The 19,386-nt window shown below is 43.6% G+C and overlaps 1 protein-coding gene across 3 annotated transcripts in view; it reads left to right on the plus strand.

The window, feature by feature from the left end:
• The window catches only part of LOC110503387 (protocadherin Fat 3), a 347,421-nt gene that overhangs the window by 266,314 nt on the left and 61,721 nt on the right, over positions 1-19,386 (plus strand). For all 3 annotated transcript variants that reach the window (XM_036962020.1, XM_036962021.1, XM_036962022.1), the window contains exons 5-8: positions 268-582; positions 823-1,033; positions 10,125-10,264; positions 17,671-17,946. In XM_036962020.1, coding sequence (XP_036817915.1) covers positions 268-582; positions 823-1,033; positions 10,125-10,264; positions 17,671-17,946 — 942 coding nt within the window. The remainder of the gene's footprint in view (positions 1-267; positions 583-822; positions 1,034-10,124; positions 10,265-17,670; positions 17,947-19,386) is intronic.

The raw sequence follows: 19,386 nt of genomic DNA on the forward strand, positions 1-19,386 counted from the left end.
AAAACTGATGTGAATCTTAACAAATGTCTTATTTTTCTCTCTGTTGTGTGTGTGTGTGTGTGTGTGTGCGTGCGTGTGTGCGCGTACTTGTTTTTTTCTGTCTGTTCGCCTGTGTGTGCATATGTACGTCTCTGTGTGCATGTGTGTGTGTCTGTTTGTCCCTGTCTCTGAGCGTGCATGTGTGTGTCTGTCTGTGTTTGTCCCTGTTTCTGAGCGTGCGTGTGTGTCTATCTGATTGTCTACGGTTACGTGTGTGTGGATACGCAGGTCACGGTGTCGGACGGCGGTCCCAGCCCCAAACATTCCACGGTGTGGGTGATCGTTCACGTGCTTGATGAGAATGACAACAAGCCCACGTTCCCAGAGAAGGTGTACCAGATCAAGCTACCAGAGAGGGACAGAAGGAAGAGAGGAGAGCCTATCTACAGGGCCTTTGCCTACGACAGGGATGAAGGGGTTAACGCTGACCTCTCCTACAGCATCGTCGATGGCAACGAGGACGGCAAGTTCTTCATCGACCCCAAGACGGCGGTGGTGTCATCACGAAAGCAGTTCACCGCCGGGAGCTACGACATCCTCACTGTATGTGACATTTGAACTTCACTTTGAATCTGTGTGTCTCTTTCCAACCAACTGCCATTCTCTTTGTCTTCTTCTACCCCCTCTCTCTCCCCCATCTCTCCCACCTCTCTCCTCCCCCTCTCTCTCTCTCTTCCCTCTCTCCCCCCCCCCCCCCCCTCTCTCTCTCTCGCGCTCTTTCTTTCATTTAGACAAATATACAAAAAGCTCCTAATTCCAGTCTTGGTTCCTCCCCATCCCCAGATCAAAGCCACAGATAACGGACGCCCCCAGAAGTCGTCGACGGCACGTCTGCACATCGAGTGGATCCGTAAGCCCTCGGCTTTGGCCAATCCCCTCCTATTCGACGAGCAGTACTACAACTTCACCGTCATGGAGAGCGACAAGGTGGCCGAGATAGTGGGTGTGGTCTCCATGCAACAGAACTCCAATCCCCTCTGGTTTGACATCATAGGTAAGGCTCCGCCCAGAGGCGGGGGCTGGTGGGTGGGGTTTGTTAGTGGGAGGGATATATCTGACTGGCTGAGGTGAGGTCAGTCATGTAGGCTGTGTACCATTACTGGTGCATGGGGTTTGGGCTGACGGTTTGGTTTGATGTGTGTGTTTGTGCGTGAGGCCCAGCTCAGGGACTGTGACCTCACTGCATGGTCTGTTGCCAGTGTGTCTCTCTCTCTCTCTCCTCTGCCATCCCACGGTCACCATGGCGATTTGAGGACAAACCACCAGCTGTAAAGGTCTGTATGTCAGTGGAGAAGCAATTGAGATGTCTCAAAGTCCCTGTCTGGGAACTCTAATGGAGAAAAATGCCATGTGCTTAAAGGGGTTAATTCACTCTCTTTTGAAGATTGACAGCATCTTACATTTTGAAATTAACTGCCCCTTTAAAGTGCTTAAATACAGTGGGGCAAAAAAGTATTTAGTCAGCCACCAATTGTGCAAGTTGTCCCACTTAAAAAGATGAGAGAGGCCTGTAATTTTCATCATAGGTACACTTCAACTATGACAGACAAAATGAGGGAAAAAAATCCAGAAAATCACATTGTAGGATTTTTAATGAATTTATTTGCAAATGATGGTGGAAAATACGTATTTGGTCACCTACAAACAAGCAAGATTTCTGGCTCTCACAGACCTGTAACTTCTTCTTTAAGAGGCTCGTCTGTCCTCCACTTGTTACCTGTATTAATGGCACCTGTTTGAACTTGTTATCAGTATAAAAGACACCTGTCCACAACCTCAAACAGTCACACTCCAAACTCCACTATGGCCCAGACCAAAGAGCTGTCAAAGGACAACAGAAACAACATTGTAGACCTGCACTAGGCTGGGAAGAGTGAATCTGCAATAGGTAAGCAGCTTGGTTTGAAGAAATCAACTGTGGGAGCAATTATTAGGAAATGGAAGACATACAAGACCACTGATAATCTCCCTCGATCTGGGGCTACACGCAAGATATCACCCCGTGGGGTCAAAATGATCACAAGAACAGTGAGCAAATGATGACAAACACACCGCCCGGGCAACGAAGGAGTGGCTTCGTAAGAAGCATTTCAAGGTCCTTGAGTGGCCTAGCCAGTCTCCAGATCTCAACCCCATAGAAAATCTTTGGAGGGAGTTGAAAGTCCATGTTGCCCAGCAACAGCCCCAAAACATCACTGCTCTAGGGGAGATCTGCATGGAGGAATGGGCCAAAATACCATTAACAGTGTGTGAAAACCTTGTGAAGACTTACAGAAAACGTTTGACCTCTGTCATTGCCAACAAAGGGTATATAACAAAGTATTGAGATAAACTTTTGTTATTGACCAAATACTTACTTTCCACCATAATTTGCAAATAAATTCATAAAAAATCCTACAATATGATTTTCTGGATTTTTTTCCTCATTTTGTCTGTCATAGTTGAAGTGTACCTATGATGAAAATTACAGGCCTCTCTCATCTTTTTAAGTGGGAGAACTTGCACAATTGGTGGCTGACTAAATACTTTATTGCCCCACTGTATTCACGCTGTTTTTTTGCCATAAGGATTGATCCTCATTCTACCAACTACAGCTGCTAAGAAATATGTCTTTGACATGCTGAATTCAGAAACAATTTAATTTGTCTTATTCTCACGGTAAAGAATGTTGTGTAAGATCGGTGGAATGTCTTTAAGAGGCTTGAAATGCCAGGGACATGCCACACCAAGTATTTTCTTAATCTGAAACATTTTGATAGTTTGAAGTCGTATCCTTATCCACATAAAAGACTCAACAAGGTTATGTCATGTTCCGTTTTCATATCTGCAGTTTTCTGCAAACAACAGCGACATTTAACAAGTTCACATTGTTTGGTGAATGAATTAGTCAAAGCGAGTCGGTTTTAATCTTGCTTTAATAATTTTCATTCATTTAATAAACATTGTAAAATCCATTTAGTTTTATTAGAAATTAAGTTTTGTTAGAATTAACATGATTAGGCTGTTCAACTTTCTAGGAATTGATTGTGGTCCGTATATATAACTATTTTTTATATAATGTAATATAATATTTATAAAGCTGACAATTCTCTAGCCGAACTGCACTGTGGGTAGGTAAGTTTATGTTGAGCGCATTCAGTCCAGAGACAAGTGGATGGACTACACGGTCAGGACCTCATTTCCCAGAATGCTCCATGATCCATCTCTCTTTTGTTGTCACTGAGCAGTGGCGGTCAGTGTGTGTTCCAGTGGGAGATACCTTCTGGCTTGTGCTTCCAGCTCTAAGCTCTCTCTGGCCTACTACTCTACTCTCCTGTATACCCCTCTCCTCCTCTTTTCTCTGCTCAATGCCTCACTTGTTTTCTCCTCTGGAATCACATCTCTCTCTCCTTCTCTCTCCCTCCTTTTAATTCCTCCTCCCTTTGCCCTATGTATCTCCCTGTCTTTCCATTATTTCCTTACTTTACTCACCTTCTCTTTCCTCCTCCTCTTCCTCCCCTTTTACCATTATCATTCCTCACCCTCTCTCTTTCCCTCTTCCTCCCCTTTTACCATTATCATTCCTCACCCTCTCTCTTTCCCTCTCCTCCCCTTTTACCATTATCATTCCTCACCCTCTCTCTTTCACTCTCCTCCCCTTTTACCATTATCATTCCTCACCCTCATTCCTCACATCTCATTCCTCAACATCCTCCCCTTTTACCATTATCATTCCTCACCCTCTCTCTTCCCCCCCTTTTCTGTCTAACATCCACTCCCCTTTACACCCTCTCCCCCTGTCTCTCTTCTTTCCTTTCTCCCTGTCTCACTCTTTCTCTCCTCTTCTCTCCTCTCTCAATGCTTCGTGTCTGGAAGGTCCCAGGCCTTTCCGTGAGATGTTCTATATACTGCAGACCGCTTGTGGCAGGAACTGTTCCACAGAAGGTATCTCAGTTTGACTCCGATCTGCTTTTTTCTGCTTCCTTTTCCTTTCCTTCCTCTTTTATTTTACCCATCATTCACCTGTGCTTTTCCCATCATTCACTGTGTGCCCAGTGCTGCTCACGCCTTCTTCTGATTGGTTGGTTTGAGACAAAGTTGGCGGGGCAGGTAAAAGGGGTTTTCCCTACACAGAAGCTCGACAGAGTGGATGTGTGTGAGTTTGTGTGTGTGTGTGTGTGTGTAATGTACATCCCACACAGAAGCTCAACAGAGTGTGGATGTGTGTTTTGGTGTGTTTGTGTGTGCTTCCCACATGTATAATGTACACTGTAACTCTTTCTTCCAAGGTTAACATAAGTGATTCGTTTTCGAGAAATTCCTTGCTGTACTAAATTGGCTATCAGACTCTGGTGTCCCTTTATAGTGAAGCCCATATCTGCTGCCATGGCAACGGTCCCTGAGCGACCCTGGCGACAGCTTTGTCTAATGACCTGCTAAAGCATCAGTGTTTGGGGAAACATCACGCCCACCATCCCTGAGCTGTCAGCGACACACACACACACACACACACACAGAGGTGGAAACACACGCACAAGCACACACACATGCAGGAACACACGTACGGACACACACAAACACTTACCCACACAAAACAATACACACCCTCTTTTGTACTCACACAGACACACATACAGACACGCACACACATACAGACACATACACAGACACTACATTATTACATACACCTCCCACTGACGACCCAATTAAGTGGATGGCTGGTTAGTGGGAGTTGTGGGTTAGAGGTGAACACATGGTCACTGTGCCCCTGGTTAGAGAGGGTCCCTCACTGTAACTGTCTGTTGCTCTGCCACAGGCACCTTTCCAATCAGAGGAACCAACAGGGAGAGGATGGAGGGAGAGAGAGGGAGAGGCGAGGGGTAGGGATAACGATAGAGAGAGGGAGAGGCGAGGGGTAGGGATAACGATAGAGAGAGGGAGAGGCGAGGGGTAGGGATAACGATAGAGAGAGGGAGAGGCGAGGGGTAGGGATAACGATAGAGAGAGGGAGAGGCGAGGGGTAGGGATAACGATAGAGAGAGGGAGAGGCGAGGGGTAGGGATAACGATAGAGAGAGGGAGAGGCGAGGGGTAGGGATAACGATAGAGAGAGGGAGAGGCGAGGGGTAGGGATAACGATAGAGAGAGGAAGAGGCGAGGGGTAGGGATAACGATAGAGAGAGGGAGAGGCGAGGGGTAGGGATAACGATAGAGAGAGGGAAAGAGAAAGAGGACAGGAGACAATGAGAGAGGGACCGAGTGAAGAAGAGATGGAAAATGGAGGAGTGAAATGAGAGACTTATTAAAAATGGAAGGAGCAGAGGTCAGAAGAGAAAGAGAGGAGAAGAGGAGAGACTTATTAAAGAGAGAGGGGCTTAGTGAAAGATGGAGAGAGGGAGAAAGGAAATGTAGGTGGTACAGCATCAGGGATAGATTGGATTAGAGTGAGGAGATGGAGGGAGTGTTATAAGAAAAAGCCCAGGTGTGTGTGTGTGTGTGTGTGTGTGTGCGTGTGTGTGCGCTCAGGGGCCAGGTGAGAGTAGAGGAGCTAAACACTGTGATTAATTTACGGGCCAGACCCAGACAGCCCAGGCCATTATTCACCAGAATACCGCACGCACACACACACCATGCTCACACACTGACACACACACACTTAATTATGCACCTGCACACACACACACGTAAACACTAATCCACTGCTAAACGCATTACTGCCCAGAAAGTAAAACATAGCCATTTGACTATAATTTAGCTGGTATTAAGCCTCCTAAGCACACACAGACACACACACACACACACGCATACACACACACACACGCATACACACACACACACACACACACACACACCGTCCAAACGGCTGCGGTTTTAACCACTCAACGTTTACCATGTTAACCACCCAGCCAGCACATCCTATAAACACATCATGAAGTTGTCCTCTTATAGACGAGCCACCACAACCCTATGCTATATTCTGAGCAGATGGGTTCTATACGTCAAGTCAATCCAGACTTCTATATATCAAGTATATATCTCTAAATCAAGGATATATCAAGTATATATCTCTCTTTCCAGACAGCTGGGTTCTATATATCAAGTCAATCCAGACAGCTGGGTTCTATATATCAAGTCAATCCAGACAGCTGGGTTCTATATATCAAGTCAATCCAGACTTCTATATATCAAGTCAATCCAGACTTCTATATATCAAGTCAATCCAGACTTCTATATATCAAGTCAATCCAGACTTCTATATATCAAGTCAATCCAGACTTCTATATATCAAGTCAATCCAGACAGCTGTGTTCTATATATCAAGTCAATCCAGACAGCTGTGTTCTATATATCAAGTCAATCCAGACAGCTGGGTTCTATATATCAAGTCAATCCAGACAGCTGTGTTCTATATATCAAGTCAATCCAGACTTCTATATATCAAGTCAATCCAGACAGCTGTGTTCTATATATCAAGTCAATCCAGACAGCTGTGTTCTATATATCACGTCAATCCAGACAGCTGTGTTCTATATATCAAGTCAATCCAGACAGCTGTGTTCTATATATCAAGTCAATCCAGACTTCTATATATCACGTCAATCCAGACAGCTGTGTTCTATATATCAAGTCAATCCAGACTTCTATATATCAAGTCAATCCAGACAGCTGTGTTCTATATATCACGTCAATCCAGACTTCTATATATCAAGTCAATCCAGACTTCTATATATCAAGTCAATCCAGACAGCTGTGTTCTATATATCACGTCAATCCAGACTTCTATATATCAAGTCAATCCAGACTTCTATATGTCAAGTCAATCCAGACTTCTATATATCAAGTCAATCCAGACAGCTGTGTTCTATATATCAAGTCAATCCAGACTTCTATATATCAAGTCAATCCAGACTTCTATATATCAAGTCAATCCAGACAGCTGTGTTCTATATATCAAGTCAATCCAGACTTCTATATATCAAGTCAATCCAGACTTCTATATATCAAGTCAATCCAGACTTCTATATATCAAGTCAATCCAGACAGCTGTGTTATATATATCAAGCCAATCTAGACAAAGCATGACTTTGATGATGATGCCAATTCAGTTTTATCCTATGTCCCCGGTCCAGCCTATACCAATCAATCCCAGACTCCCTACTCACTCAATCAAACTATATCTCAGCCATTTTCTCAACCGATTGAAGCTAGTTAGCAAAGGCTTCGTTGTACTCATGAACTAATTTCTGAACAGAGTGACGATTGTCCTCCTTTCCCTCTTCTTTTGTTAATTTGCTTTGTTTGATCTATTTACGGCAAACACAAACTTTCTCCCGTCCTCCTTCGTTGAAAGGAAGATAAATATGCCTCTTTTTCGGTTGTGCTGCCTGCCAGAGTGTTTTTAAGCACTGGAGCGGCTTCCTTTACTAATCTGAATGGAGAGACTGAGGGAAGCAATGAGGGTTTAATAACAGCCATGTTGCTGTGGGTTCGGATTCCCCTCTATAATTTGGTGGAAGGGAACTGTTCTTTTTCCGGTCGCCCTGGTTACCGCCGTGCCAAACCTCAGTGCCTCCTTTCCCAAAATGGAGGGTTGGGTTGGTTGGGTCATATAGGATGGCTCCAGACAGACAGACAGAGCAGAGCGCCTTCTGACGCCTCCATCGTTGGATTTTAATACTCTTAAATGGCTTATTTTTCATAATACTGTATGCTTCATTTTATTGTCATGTATGTTGCACTCCTCTAATGAGTGTAAAATCATCTGTTACAGATATGATTCTTATCAGCATACTGAACCGTAAAAGCACTAGATTACTGTTAGCAGAAGTGAAGGGAAAGAGAAAGGGGCGTGGCTGTTTTTAGTGTCTTCCTTTTGAGGAAAGCTATTAGGACTCCATCACTGGAGTTATAATGGTTTAAGAGACAAATTATGGAGAACTGGAAGTGTTTATCCTAACCCAAGCACAAATAGGACACACACACACACACACACACACGCACACACACACACACACACACACACACACATGGTTGAGTGGTGGAGCGTTATAGCCTTAGCTGATGCTGGGCTGAGGTCATGGCTTTATTAAACAGAGACGCCGGGGTGGAATCCCTTTGAGTCTGCACCACGAGTGCCACACACACACACACACACACACACACTCACACACATAATCTCATTCATACACACATACTCATTCAATATATTTATACATTACTTAATTCCGTTCTTTTACTTTTAGATGTGTGTGTATTGTTGTGAATTGTTAGATATTACTGCATTGTTGGAGCTAGGAACACAAGCATTCCGCGACACCCACAATAACATCTGTATGTGACCAATACAATGTGATTTGATTTGATAGTATACGCACAGGCATGCAGACAAGCAGACACTTTCTCACATTCTCTTACCCTCACACACACATGACACACATACTCTGGACCCTTACATCACACCACACTCTGAGCTGTGAGCTGGGATCCGCGTGAGGCCTAAATGTCAATTTAAATCAATTAGGTAGCAGAGATGAGGCTGTGGTTTAATTACAGCCGGTCTTAGTGGGCTCATTTCAGACTCAAACCCATTCACGGCTGGAGCTCCATTGACACAGACTCTGTTAATTCAGTCTTTGAGGGCTCTGTTAATTCAGTATTTGAAGGCTCTGTTCATGCAGTCTTTGAGGGCTCTGTTAATTCAGTCTTTGAGGGCTCTGTTAATTCAGTCTTTGAAGGCTCTGTTAATTCAGTCTTTGAAGGCTCTGTTAATTCAGCCTTTGAGGGCTCTGTTAATTCAGAATTTGAGGGCTCTGTTAATTCAGTCTTTGAGGACGCTGTTAATCCAGTCTTTGAGGACTCTGTTAATTAAGTCTTTGAGGGCTCTGTTAATTCAGCCTTTGAGGGCTCTGTTAATTCAGTATTTGAGGGCTCTGTTAATTCAGTCTTTGAGGGCTCTGTTAATTCAGTCTGAGGGCTCTGTTAATTCAGTCTTTGAGGGCTCTGTTAATGCAGTCTTTGAAGGCTCTGTTAATGCAGTCTTTGAGGGCTCTGTTAATTCAGTCTTTGAGGACTCTGTTAATTCAGTCTTTGAAGGCTCTGTTAATTCAGTCTTTGAGGGCTCTGTTAATTCAGTCTTTGAGGGCTCTGTTAATTCAGTCTTTGGGGGCTCTGTTAATTCAGTCTTTGAAGGCTCTGTTAATTCAGTCTTTGAGGGCTCTGTTAATTCAGTCTTTGGGGGCTCTGTTAATTCAGTCTTTGAGGGCTCTGTTAATTCATTCTTTGAGGGCTCTGTTAATTCATTCTTTGAGGGCTCTGTTAATTCAGTCTTTGAAGGCTCTGTTAATTCAGTCTTTGAAGGCTCTGTTAATTCAGTCTTTGAAGGCTCTGTTAATTCAGTCTTTGAGGGCTCTGTTAATTCAGTCTTTGAGGGCTCTGTTAATTCAGTCTTTGAGGGCTCTGTTAATTCAGTCTTTGAAGGCTCTGTTAATTCAGTCTTTGAAGGCTCTGTTAATTCAGTCTTTGAGGGCTCTCTTGTTTACTAGGTCTCTGTCTCTTAATTGTTATTTGGAAGAGGAGGAAAGACTTCAGTTTGTCACAGTCTCATTGGATCTGTCTGAACCTAGTAATTACTCACAGATTGTTAGGAAGACACACACACACACACACACGCACACGCACACGCACACACACATACACATACACACATACACAGACACTTGTATTTGTGAACCAAGTGATTGTGCATGCCACTCCCTATTAGTTTATGTGTGTGCACTTTTTTGTGTAATGTTCTATTTGTGTGTGTTTGTGTCTATTTATGTATTCCCTGGCAGAGGGCCAGGAATTGTTCAGATCATACACTCCCCACAACACTGTCACAGCCACAATTCAGTCTCCTTCCCTGTTTTTCACTATCACAGATCCATACACTTATTAAAAAAATATTTTTATGTGTGATAGAGTTTGTGTGTGAGAGGTAGAGAGAGAGAGAAAGAGAGAGAGAGAGAAGAGCATGTGAGTGAGAGAGAAAAGAGTGTGATATTAATTAACCAGTCCCCCCCATCTGTCTCTAAACCCCTCTGCTCTCTATCCCCCCCTCCTGGCCAGGCGGTAACACTGACAGTCTGTTTGACATAGAGAAGGGCGTGGGCACCATCATCATCGCTAAGCCTCTTGACGCTGAGCAGCGCTCCTTCTACAACATGACTGTGGAGGTGACGGACGGTACCAACTCTGCAGCCACACAGGTACTGCAGCTGGAGACGCAACATATCATATCTCTATTTATTCTCAGAAAGAGCCAAATCTCCTACCTGTACATGTTGATTTTGGCGTGCTACCACATATACATCTGAATATGCATAAACACGCATGCACCCTCACACACACCCTCATAAAGTACATGATAAACCACATACAGTACCAGTCAAAAGTAGGGTTTTTCTTTATTTTTACATTCTACATTGTAGAATAATAGTGAAGATATAAAAACTATGAAATAACACATATGGAATAATGTAGTAACCAAGAAAGTATATTTATATTTGAAATTCTTCAAAGTAGCCACCCTTTGCCTTGATGACAGCTTTGCACACTCTTGGCATTCTCTCAACCAGCTTCATGAGGTAGTCACCTGGAATGCATTTCAATTAACAATTTGAATTAACAGGTGTGCCTTGATACAAGTCAATGTGCGGAATTTCTTTCCTTCTTAATGTGTTTTAGCCAATCAGTTGTGTTGTGACAAGGTAGGGGTGGTATACAGAAGACAGCCCTATTTGGTAAAAGATGAAGTCCATATTATGACAAGAACAGCTCGAATAAGCAAAGAGAAACAACAGTCCACATGGTCAGTCAATCGGGAAAATTTCAAGAACTTCAAAGTCGCAAAAACCTTCAACCGCTATGATAAAACTGAGTCTCATGAGGACCGCCACAGGAAAGGAGGACCCAGAGTCACCTCTGCTGCAAAGGATAAGTTCATTACAGTTAACTGCTCCTCAGATTGCAGCCCAAATAAATGCTTCACAGAGTTCAAGTATAACAGCCACATCTCAGTATCAACTGCGTGAATCAGGCCTTCATGGTCAAATTGCTGCAAAGAAACCACTACTAAAGGATAATAATAAGAAGAGACTTGGTTGGGCCAAGAAACACGAGTAATGGACATACGGTTGGGAATCTGTCCGTTGGTCTGATGAGTCCAAATTTACGATCTTTGGTTCCAACTGCCGTGTCTTTGTGAGACGCAGAGTTGGTGAACGGATTATCTCTGCATGTGTGGTTCCCACCGTGAAGCATCGAGGAGGAGGTGTGATGGTGTGGGGTGCTTTGCTGGTGACACTGTCAGTGATTTATGTAGAATTCAAGGCACAGTTAACCAGCATGGCTACCACAGCATTCTGCAGCGATACGCCGTCCCATCTGGTTTGTGCTTAGTGGGACTATCATTTGTTTTTCAACAGGACAATGACCCAAAACACACCTCCAGGCTGTGTAAGGGCTATTTTACCAAGGAGAGTAATGGAGTGCTGCATCAGATGACCTGGCCTACACAATCACCCAACCTCAACATATTTGAGATAGTTGGGGATGAGTTGGACCACAGAATGAAGGGAAAGCAGCCAACAAGTGCTCAGCATATGTGGGGTCTCCTTCAAGACTGTTGGAAAAGCATTCCTCATGAAGCAGGTTGAGAGAATGCCATGAGTGTGCAATGCTGTCATCAAGGCAACAGGTGGCTACTTTGAAGAATCTCAAATATATTTTGATTTGTTTAACACCTTTTTGGCTACTACATATGTGTTATTTCATAGTGTTGATGTCTTCACTATTATTCTACAATGTAAAAAATAGTAAAAATAAAGAAAACCCTTGAATGAGTAAGTGTGTCCAAACATTTGACTGGTACTGTATGTGCTTCTAATAGTTACATTTGAAACCATATACACAGACCTCGCCTTCATAGACAGACACTACACCCCCATTCCCAATGACATTTATTTTTCTTTCCATCAACCATTTTGAAAAACGTCTTTACATGGTTTGATGGATGGCGCCCGTCACATTGTCACATGAAGGATGGCATGCGCCGTGTCAAAGTCCTATCAGAGTGATCGGAGCACTCTCTTCCCCCGCGTTTAATTCCTCTGGTCAAGGACGCGATGTGTACAGAGGACAATAGCCTCCCCTGTCCTGTCACGTCCTGTTCTGATCCTTTGCACTGTTCAGGCTGTGCTGTGGTTGAACATTCCAAACAAAAAGGAACAAGATTATTAGTGTGTAAACTGAGCTCGTGTGAAGATTATTCATCAGTCTCTGTTTAAGTTAGGACTGTCATGTTCTAAAGTGGTTTGGACACAATTTAAATATCACAATTTAAATATCACAATTTAAATATCGCAATTTAAATATCACAATTTAAATAGCGCAATTTAAATATCGCAATTTAAATATCACAATTTAAATATCGCAATTTAAATATCACAATTTAAATATCACAATTTAAATATCACAATTTAAATACCGCAATTTAAATTGATAGGAAATATACCTGTATTTCTCTTTCCTCTTTTAGATGTCATGTCATATACAATGTGTGTTCATTGTGTGTTAAATGCAGGTGACTGTGGCAGAACAGGACACGCACGCACGCACACACACACACACACACACACACGCACGCACACACACACAGAGAGACACACACACACACACGCGCGCACACACGCACACACACACAGAGAGACACACACACACACACACACACACACAGAGACACACACACACACACACGCACACACACACAGAGAGACACACACACACACATACAGTAGAATGGATTAGCATTTTTATAGAGCGGAAGGGAATGCGCTGACATATGGAATGTGCTTGCAAGACACCTTATAATTTCCCTATGACAGTCCGTTTCACGCATATGTCACTCTACCTGTTCTCTCCGTTGTCATTTTCAGGGCCAGTGCTTTTCAATACCCAGGAATTAGTCGTGCGAAAAGGACACATTCGTACATATCATTTATATTCATATGTATTTTGTCATTTTGTCATATCCGTCTGTCTGTCATGTTCCTACGGTGCGTGGCAAAGTTTTTGTAAAGCATTCTGAGACTATGTGACAGGGAAACTAGTTCCCTGGTGAAAATGATAGTTTGCTGATAGTGATAATGCTGTAGATTTAGATTATTATGAACACATTCACTCACATCACATTTTTCAATTTCCCCCCTCTCCCTTTCATCGCTCTCTCTCACCCTCTGTTCGTTCAGAATGATAGCTGGAGGGAACTACAACGGAGCTTTACTGCTGGGTGCCCTGAAAGGGAGAGCCAACCCACTGCGCACAGATGTCAATTCAACATCTATTCCTCGTTGGTTCAACGTAATCTCATTGAAATGACAGCGCTGATTCAACCAGTGTGTGCCCAGTGGGTTCCCTCATTAAGTACAGAGGTCTAGTAGCTAGCTAGAGCACAGGTAGCCAAAAACATCCCCTCTCAGCTACTCTACTCTCTACTCAGCCTGTGTAGCTCTTTCTGTCTAAGTCGGTCCATTAAGCCATGTCACACCCTACGTGATGGTACCTGTTCACGTTGTCCAAACCCCCTTGCTATTCATTCCAACACACACACACACACATCACAGTCCCTACACTCCCCTGCAAGATGTGCTGACTAAATCCCTATGGGTATACAATACACCCCCCCCCTGGATAGAAGGATGAAGTTAGAAGCTAACGTTGAACAGAGCCTGACCTCCGCAGGAGCAGCTGACTGAAATTAAGCTAGCTATAATCAAAAGATGGGCTACTATAAGTTCTTATAACAAAGAGTAGTGAGACAGACAGTGGTGAGTCAGGCTGCAATGGAGGAGGCAAAGGAGATATTGTCTCGCTATTGTTATTTTACTGCTGCTCTTTAATTACTTGTTACTTTTATTTCTTATCCTTAGCCTTGTTTTTTTAAACTGCATTGTTGGTTAGGGGCGTGTAAGTAAGCAGTTCACTGGTCCTTAACCTGTTGTATTCAGCCCATGTGACTAATGACATTGGATTTGATTTGATACGCAGAGAGGGGAAGCATTGGAGGAAGAAGGGAGAGAGGGTAGTTGTACAATGGTTCCCAAACTTGGGGTCCGGAACCCATGTGGGGTCCCCTAAAATGTAAAAAGGGTCCCCAGTCTTTAATCTTATTCCATTTTAGAGACAACTAAGGGCCTTTTACACTGTCAGAATTCACTTTCATGTCATTATGTGTTGGGATAGCCTTTGGGAGCTAAAATGTAGTCGTCTATGGTATGAAGACAATTTAAATATAAATACAATTTAATATTATGTACACTGAACAGAAATTTAAATGCAACATGCAACAATTTCAAAGATTTTACTGAGCTTATATAAGGAAATCAGTCAACATCATCAGTCCTGACTTACCTCTCATGTATGTAGTAAATAAGTGGTGAAGCACGTATTTTGGGGTAGAACTATAACTGTAAGGTAGTGATGAGTATGTATAGACCTGTATGCTCTCGTTGGTTGGCCCTCGCGTCATTTGTCGCCAAACCCACTGGCTCCAGATCATCTGTAAGTCTTTGCTAGGTAAATTCCTGCCTTATCTCAGCTCACTGGTCACCATAGCAGCACCCACCCGTAGCACGTGCTCCAGCAGGTATATTTCTCTGGTCACCCCCAAAGCCAATTTCTCCTTTGGCCGCATTACCTTCCAGTTCTCTGCTGCCAATGACTGGAACAAATTGCAAAAATCACTGAAGCTGGAGACCCGTATCTCCCTCACTAACTTTAAGCACCAGCTGTCAGAGAAGTTCACAGATCATTGCACCTGTACATAGCCCCTCTGTACGCCTGTACATAGCCCATCTGTAAATAGCCCATCCAACTACCCCATCCCCATACTGTTATTACATTTTTTTGCTCCTTTGCACCCCAGTATCTCTACTTACACATCGATCTTTTCCACATCTATCACTCCAGTGTTTCATTGCTAAATTGTAAATATTTTGCCACTATGGCCTATTTATTGCCTTACCTCCCTTATCCTACCTCATTTGCACACACTATATACAGTGGGGAGAAGTATTTGATACACTGTCGATTTTGCAGGTTTTCCTACTTACAAAGCATGTAGAGGTCTGTAATTTTTATCATAGGTACACTTGAACTGTGAGAGACAGAATCTAAAACAAAAATCCAGAAAATCCAGAAAATCTCATTGTATGATTTTCAAGTAATTAATTTGCATTTTATTGCATGACACAAGTATTTGATCACCTACCAACCAGTAATAATTATGGCTCTCACAGACCTGTTAGTTTTTCTTTAAGAGGCCCTCCTGTTCTCCACTCATTACCTGTACTAACTGCACCTGTTTGAACTCGTTACCTGTATAAAAGACACCTGTCCACACACTCAATCAAACAGACTCCAACCTCTCCACAATGGCCAAGACCAGAGAGCTGTTTAAGGACATCAGGGCTAAAATTGCAGACCTGCACAAGGCTGGGATGGGCTACAGGACAATAGGCAAGCAGCTTGGTGAGAAGGCAACAACTGTTGGTGCAATTATTAGAAAATGGAAGAAGTTCAAGATGACGGTCAATCACCCTCGGTCTGGGGCTCCATGCAAGATCTCACCTCGTGGGGCATCAATGATCATGAGGAAGGTGAGGGATCAGCCCAAAACTACACGACAGGACCTGGTCAATGACCTGAAGAGAGCTGGGACCACAGTCTCAAAGAAAACCATTAGTAACACACTACGCCGTCATGGATTAAAATCCTGCACCGCACGCAAGGTCCCCCTGCTCAAGCCAGCGCATGTCCAGGCCCGTCTGAAGTTTGCCAATGACCATCTGGATGATCCAGAGGAGGAATGGGAGAAGGTCATGTGGTCTGATGAGACAAAAATAGAGCTTTTTGGTCTAAACTCTCGCCGTGTTTGGAGGAAGAAGAAGGATGAGTACAACCCCAAGAACACCATCCCAACCGTGAAGCATGGAGGTGGAAACATCATTCTTTGGGGATGCTTTTCTGCTAAGGGGACAGGACGACTGCACCGTATTGAGGGGAGGATGGATGGGGCCATGTATCGCGAGATCTTGGCCAACAACCTCCTTCCCTCAGTAAGAGCATTGAAGATGGGTCGTGGCTGGGTCTTCCAGCATGACAACGACCCGAAACACACAGCCAGGGCAACTAAGAAGCATCTCAAGGTCCTGGAGTGGCCTAGCCAGTCTCCAGACCTGAACCCAATAGAAAATCTTTGGAGGGAGCTGAAAGTCCGTATTGCCCAGCGACAGCCCCGAAACCTGAAGGATCTGGAGAAGGTCTGTATGGAGGAGTGGGCCAAAATCCCTGCTGCAGTGTGTGCAAACCTGGTCAAGAACTACAGGAAACGTATGATCTCTGTAATTGCAAACAAAGGTTTCTGTACCAAATATTAAGTTCTGCTTTTCTTATGTATCAAATACTTATGTCATGCAATAAAATGCAAATTAATTACTGAAAAATCATACAATGTGATTTTCTGGATTTTTGATTTTAGATTTTTGATTTTAGATTCCGTCTCTCACATTTGAAGTGTACTTATGATAAAAAGTACAGACCTCTACATGCTTTGTAAATAGGAAAACCTGCAAAATCGGCAGTCTATCAAATACTTGTTCTCCCCACTGTATGGACCTTTTCTCTACTGTATTATTGACTGTATGCTTGTTTATTCCATGTCTAACTCTGTGTTGTTGTTTTTGTCGCACTGCTTTGCTTTATCTTGGCCAGGTCGCAGTTGTAAATGAGAACTTGTTCTCAACTAGCCTACCTGGTTAAATGAAGGTGAAATAAAATACAATTAAAATTAGTAAATTAATTAATTTTTTTCATGATGTTGTGGCTATTTACTGCCATCTGTTGGCGACTAGAAACAATTGCATAATAGGAACTAATACAAATTGTTGGGCCTTGAAAATCAATATTAATTATTGAAAAAGTCCTTGAATTTGACTTGCCACTGTCTGTACGAACCCTGAAACACACACGGCTCACATACACACCTGTAAGACGTGCTGACAGTAGAGCCAGTCATGAGAGGCTGTGCAGAGTTCCCTTCTTCAACATCACAGATGGAGCCTCAGCCTGATGCCCAATGGGGGAAATCTCCGCTGGTCACCGGCAGGAAGACCTCTGCTGCTTCTGTCTTATATTTAGCCTTCCCTGCCGTTGGCCTCCCAATACGCCCTTCTTACGCAACGCAACCGCCTTTGTCATCTACGATGGGAATCTGCCGTTTGTGACTCACAAGGTTTCCATGAGTCATCAACCGTCAACACAGTACATGACACACAACAAGCACGTCAGCAAACATATGTCTCGATTGGCATATACGGTACATGGTGTATATAAATACATGAACTGCAAAACACTTCTTATTCACATAACAGTTGTGACAGACTCGCAAATATGTACTGTATGACACGGAACTGTGCTGTATCTGACCGACTGTATATGTTATGGCCTACCCTTCACTCCCACTGAAGACTGAAGACAAAAACATGTGTGTGTTGTAGTACTATGACATATTGGCCTAACCCTACCCACAACAACCCTCTCTCCTTCTCCTCTCTAGGTCCACATCACAGTGTTGGACAACAACGACAACGCTCCTGTCTTCTCTCAGCCCACCTATGACATCACCATCTCTGAGGACACGCCCCCGGAGACGGAGGTGGTCCAGGTGTTAGCGTCGGACCGTGACGAGCGCCACCGTCTCACCTACTCCCTCCACAGCGCCATCGACCCCTCCAGCCTGCGTCTGTTCCGTATTGACCCCAACACTGGCACGGTGTATACTACAGAGAGACTCGACCACGAGGCTAGAGCACAGCACATCCTCACTGTCATGGTAAGAGACTGATACCGTTAATGTTGTATCAAATATGGTTCGGTTATCTTGAATCACGTTGTAAGGGAGGATTCCATTTGCATTATTTGGTCACATTCCCTTAAGATTCTACATGAAAAATCCCTCCGTTGGTCATGGATGTGTTGAAGCTGTCAGAGGAGGAGAGGAGAGGAGAGGAGAGGAGAGGAGAGGAGAGGAGAGGAGAGGAGAGGAGAGGAGAGGAGAGGAGAGGAGAGGAGAGGAGAAAAGACAGTAGAGATGTAGTGGTTCAAGAGCATTATCTTTATTGCGGCAGCTTAATATTCTAATGTAACCCAGCTCTCCTGCTAGAGGCTGACTACTCCTGTCTGTGTTCTCATTTTACCTGAGCTCATCGTTAAGCAATTACACAAATTACTGAGAGCAGTGAACCAACATCTCACCCTTGTCAGGGGAATGAGACGGTTTTAGAAACCATGACTGTGTGTGTGTGGAGTCTGACTGTGTGTGTGTGTGTGTGTGTGTGTGTGTGTGTGTGTGTGTGTGGAGTCTGACTGTGCGTGTGTGTGGAGTCTGACTGTGTGTGTGTGTGTGTGTGTGTGTGTGGAGTCTGACTGTGCGTGTGTGTGGAGTCTGACTGTGTGTGTGTGTGTGTGTGTGTGTGTGTGTGTGTGTGTGTGTGTGTGTGTGTGTGGAGTCTGACTGTGCGTGTGTGTGGAGTCTGACTGTGTTTGTGTGTGTGTGTGTGGAGTTCTGAAATGAATCATTCACTCTGTTTTACTTCATTTCATCTGGTTCAGTGGGTAAGATAAATAGGAAACGACTGCTCATTCTACCACTGTAGTCGTACCGTTTTAATGTCTTCTCAAATCATTATAATTATAGATTATACGGTGTCATTTTGAAGCCAGATAGGAACGTCTGCCTGACATGTTTTATTAGGGAAAACACTGTATTGAATGAAGTTTAGGCGGGCTCACTGATTTAATTTGGTGAAATCCACAGGTAGATAGTATCTTTAATATCTGGCATTCGGTGTGCCCATGACAGTGCCTGCTGTGCTGGAACCAGGTATGTAAGGGCATTGGTATAGGGTACAATGTATAGGCTACAATATGATCAGTATCTCCTAATTATAACATCTTCCTGCACCAACGAGATAAGAGGTCTAACAATATAAATATACATTGACTACACATAACCACGACAGAGTCCAAGATAACTTTCCCCAACCAGAGCACATATAACAGTTTGGTCTTTTGTGCGTAGCTGCTTTGATTAATAGAAAGACCACAATGACACACCTATTATCCTGAGCCTCAGGCGTACATAGACACAGACAGAACAGAGACAGAACAACTCTATTGTCTCCAATGGACCCAGTGATCTTCCGCCTAACACTTCCTCAGTATCATAATACCATTCAGTTTAGGACTATTATACCACTCATAGGCCCATTGG

Source organism: Oncorhynchus mykiss, chromosome 24, assembly GCF_013265735.2.
Source record: "Oncorhynchus mykiss isolate Arlee chromosome 24, USDA_OmykA_1.1, whole genome shotgun sequence".
NCBI classification, from domain to species: Eukaryota; Metazoa; Chordata; class Actinopteri; order Salmoniformes; family Salmonidae; genus Oncorhynchus; species Oncorhynchus mykiss.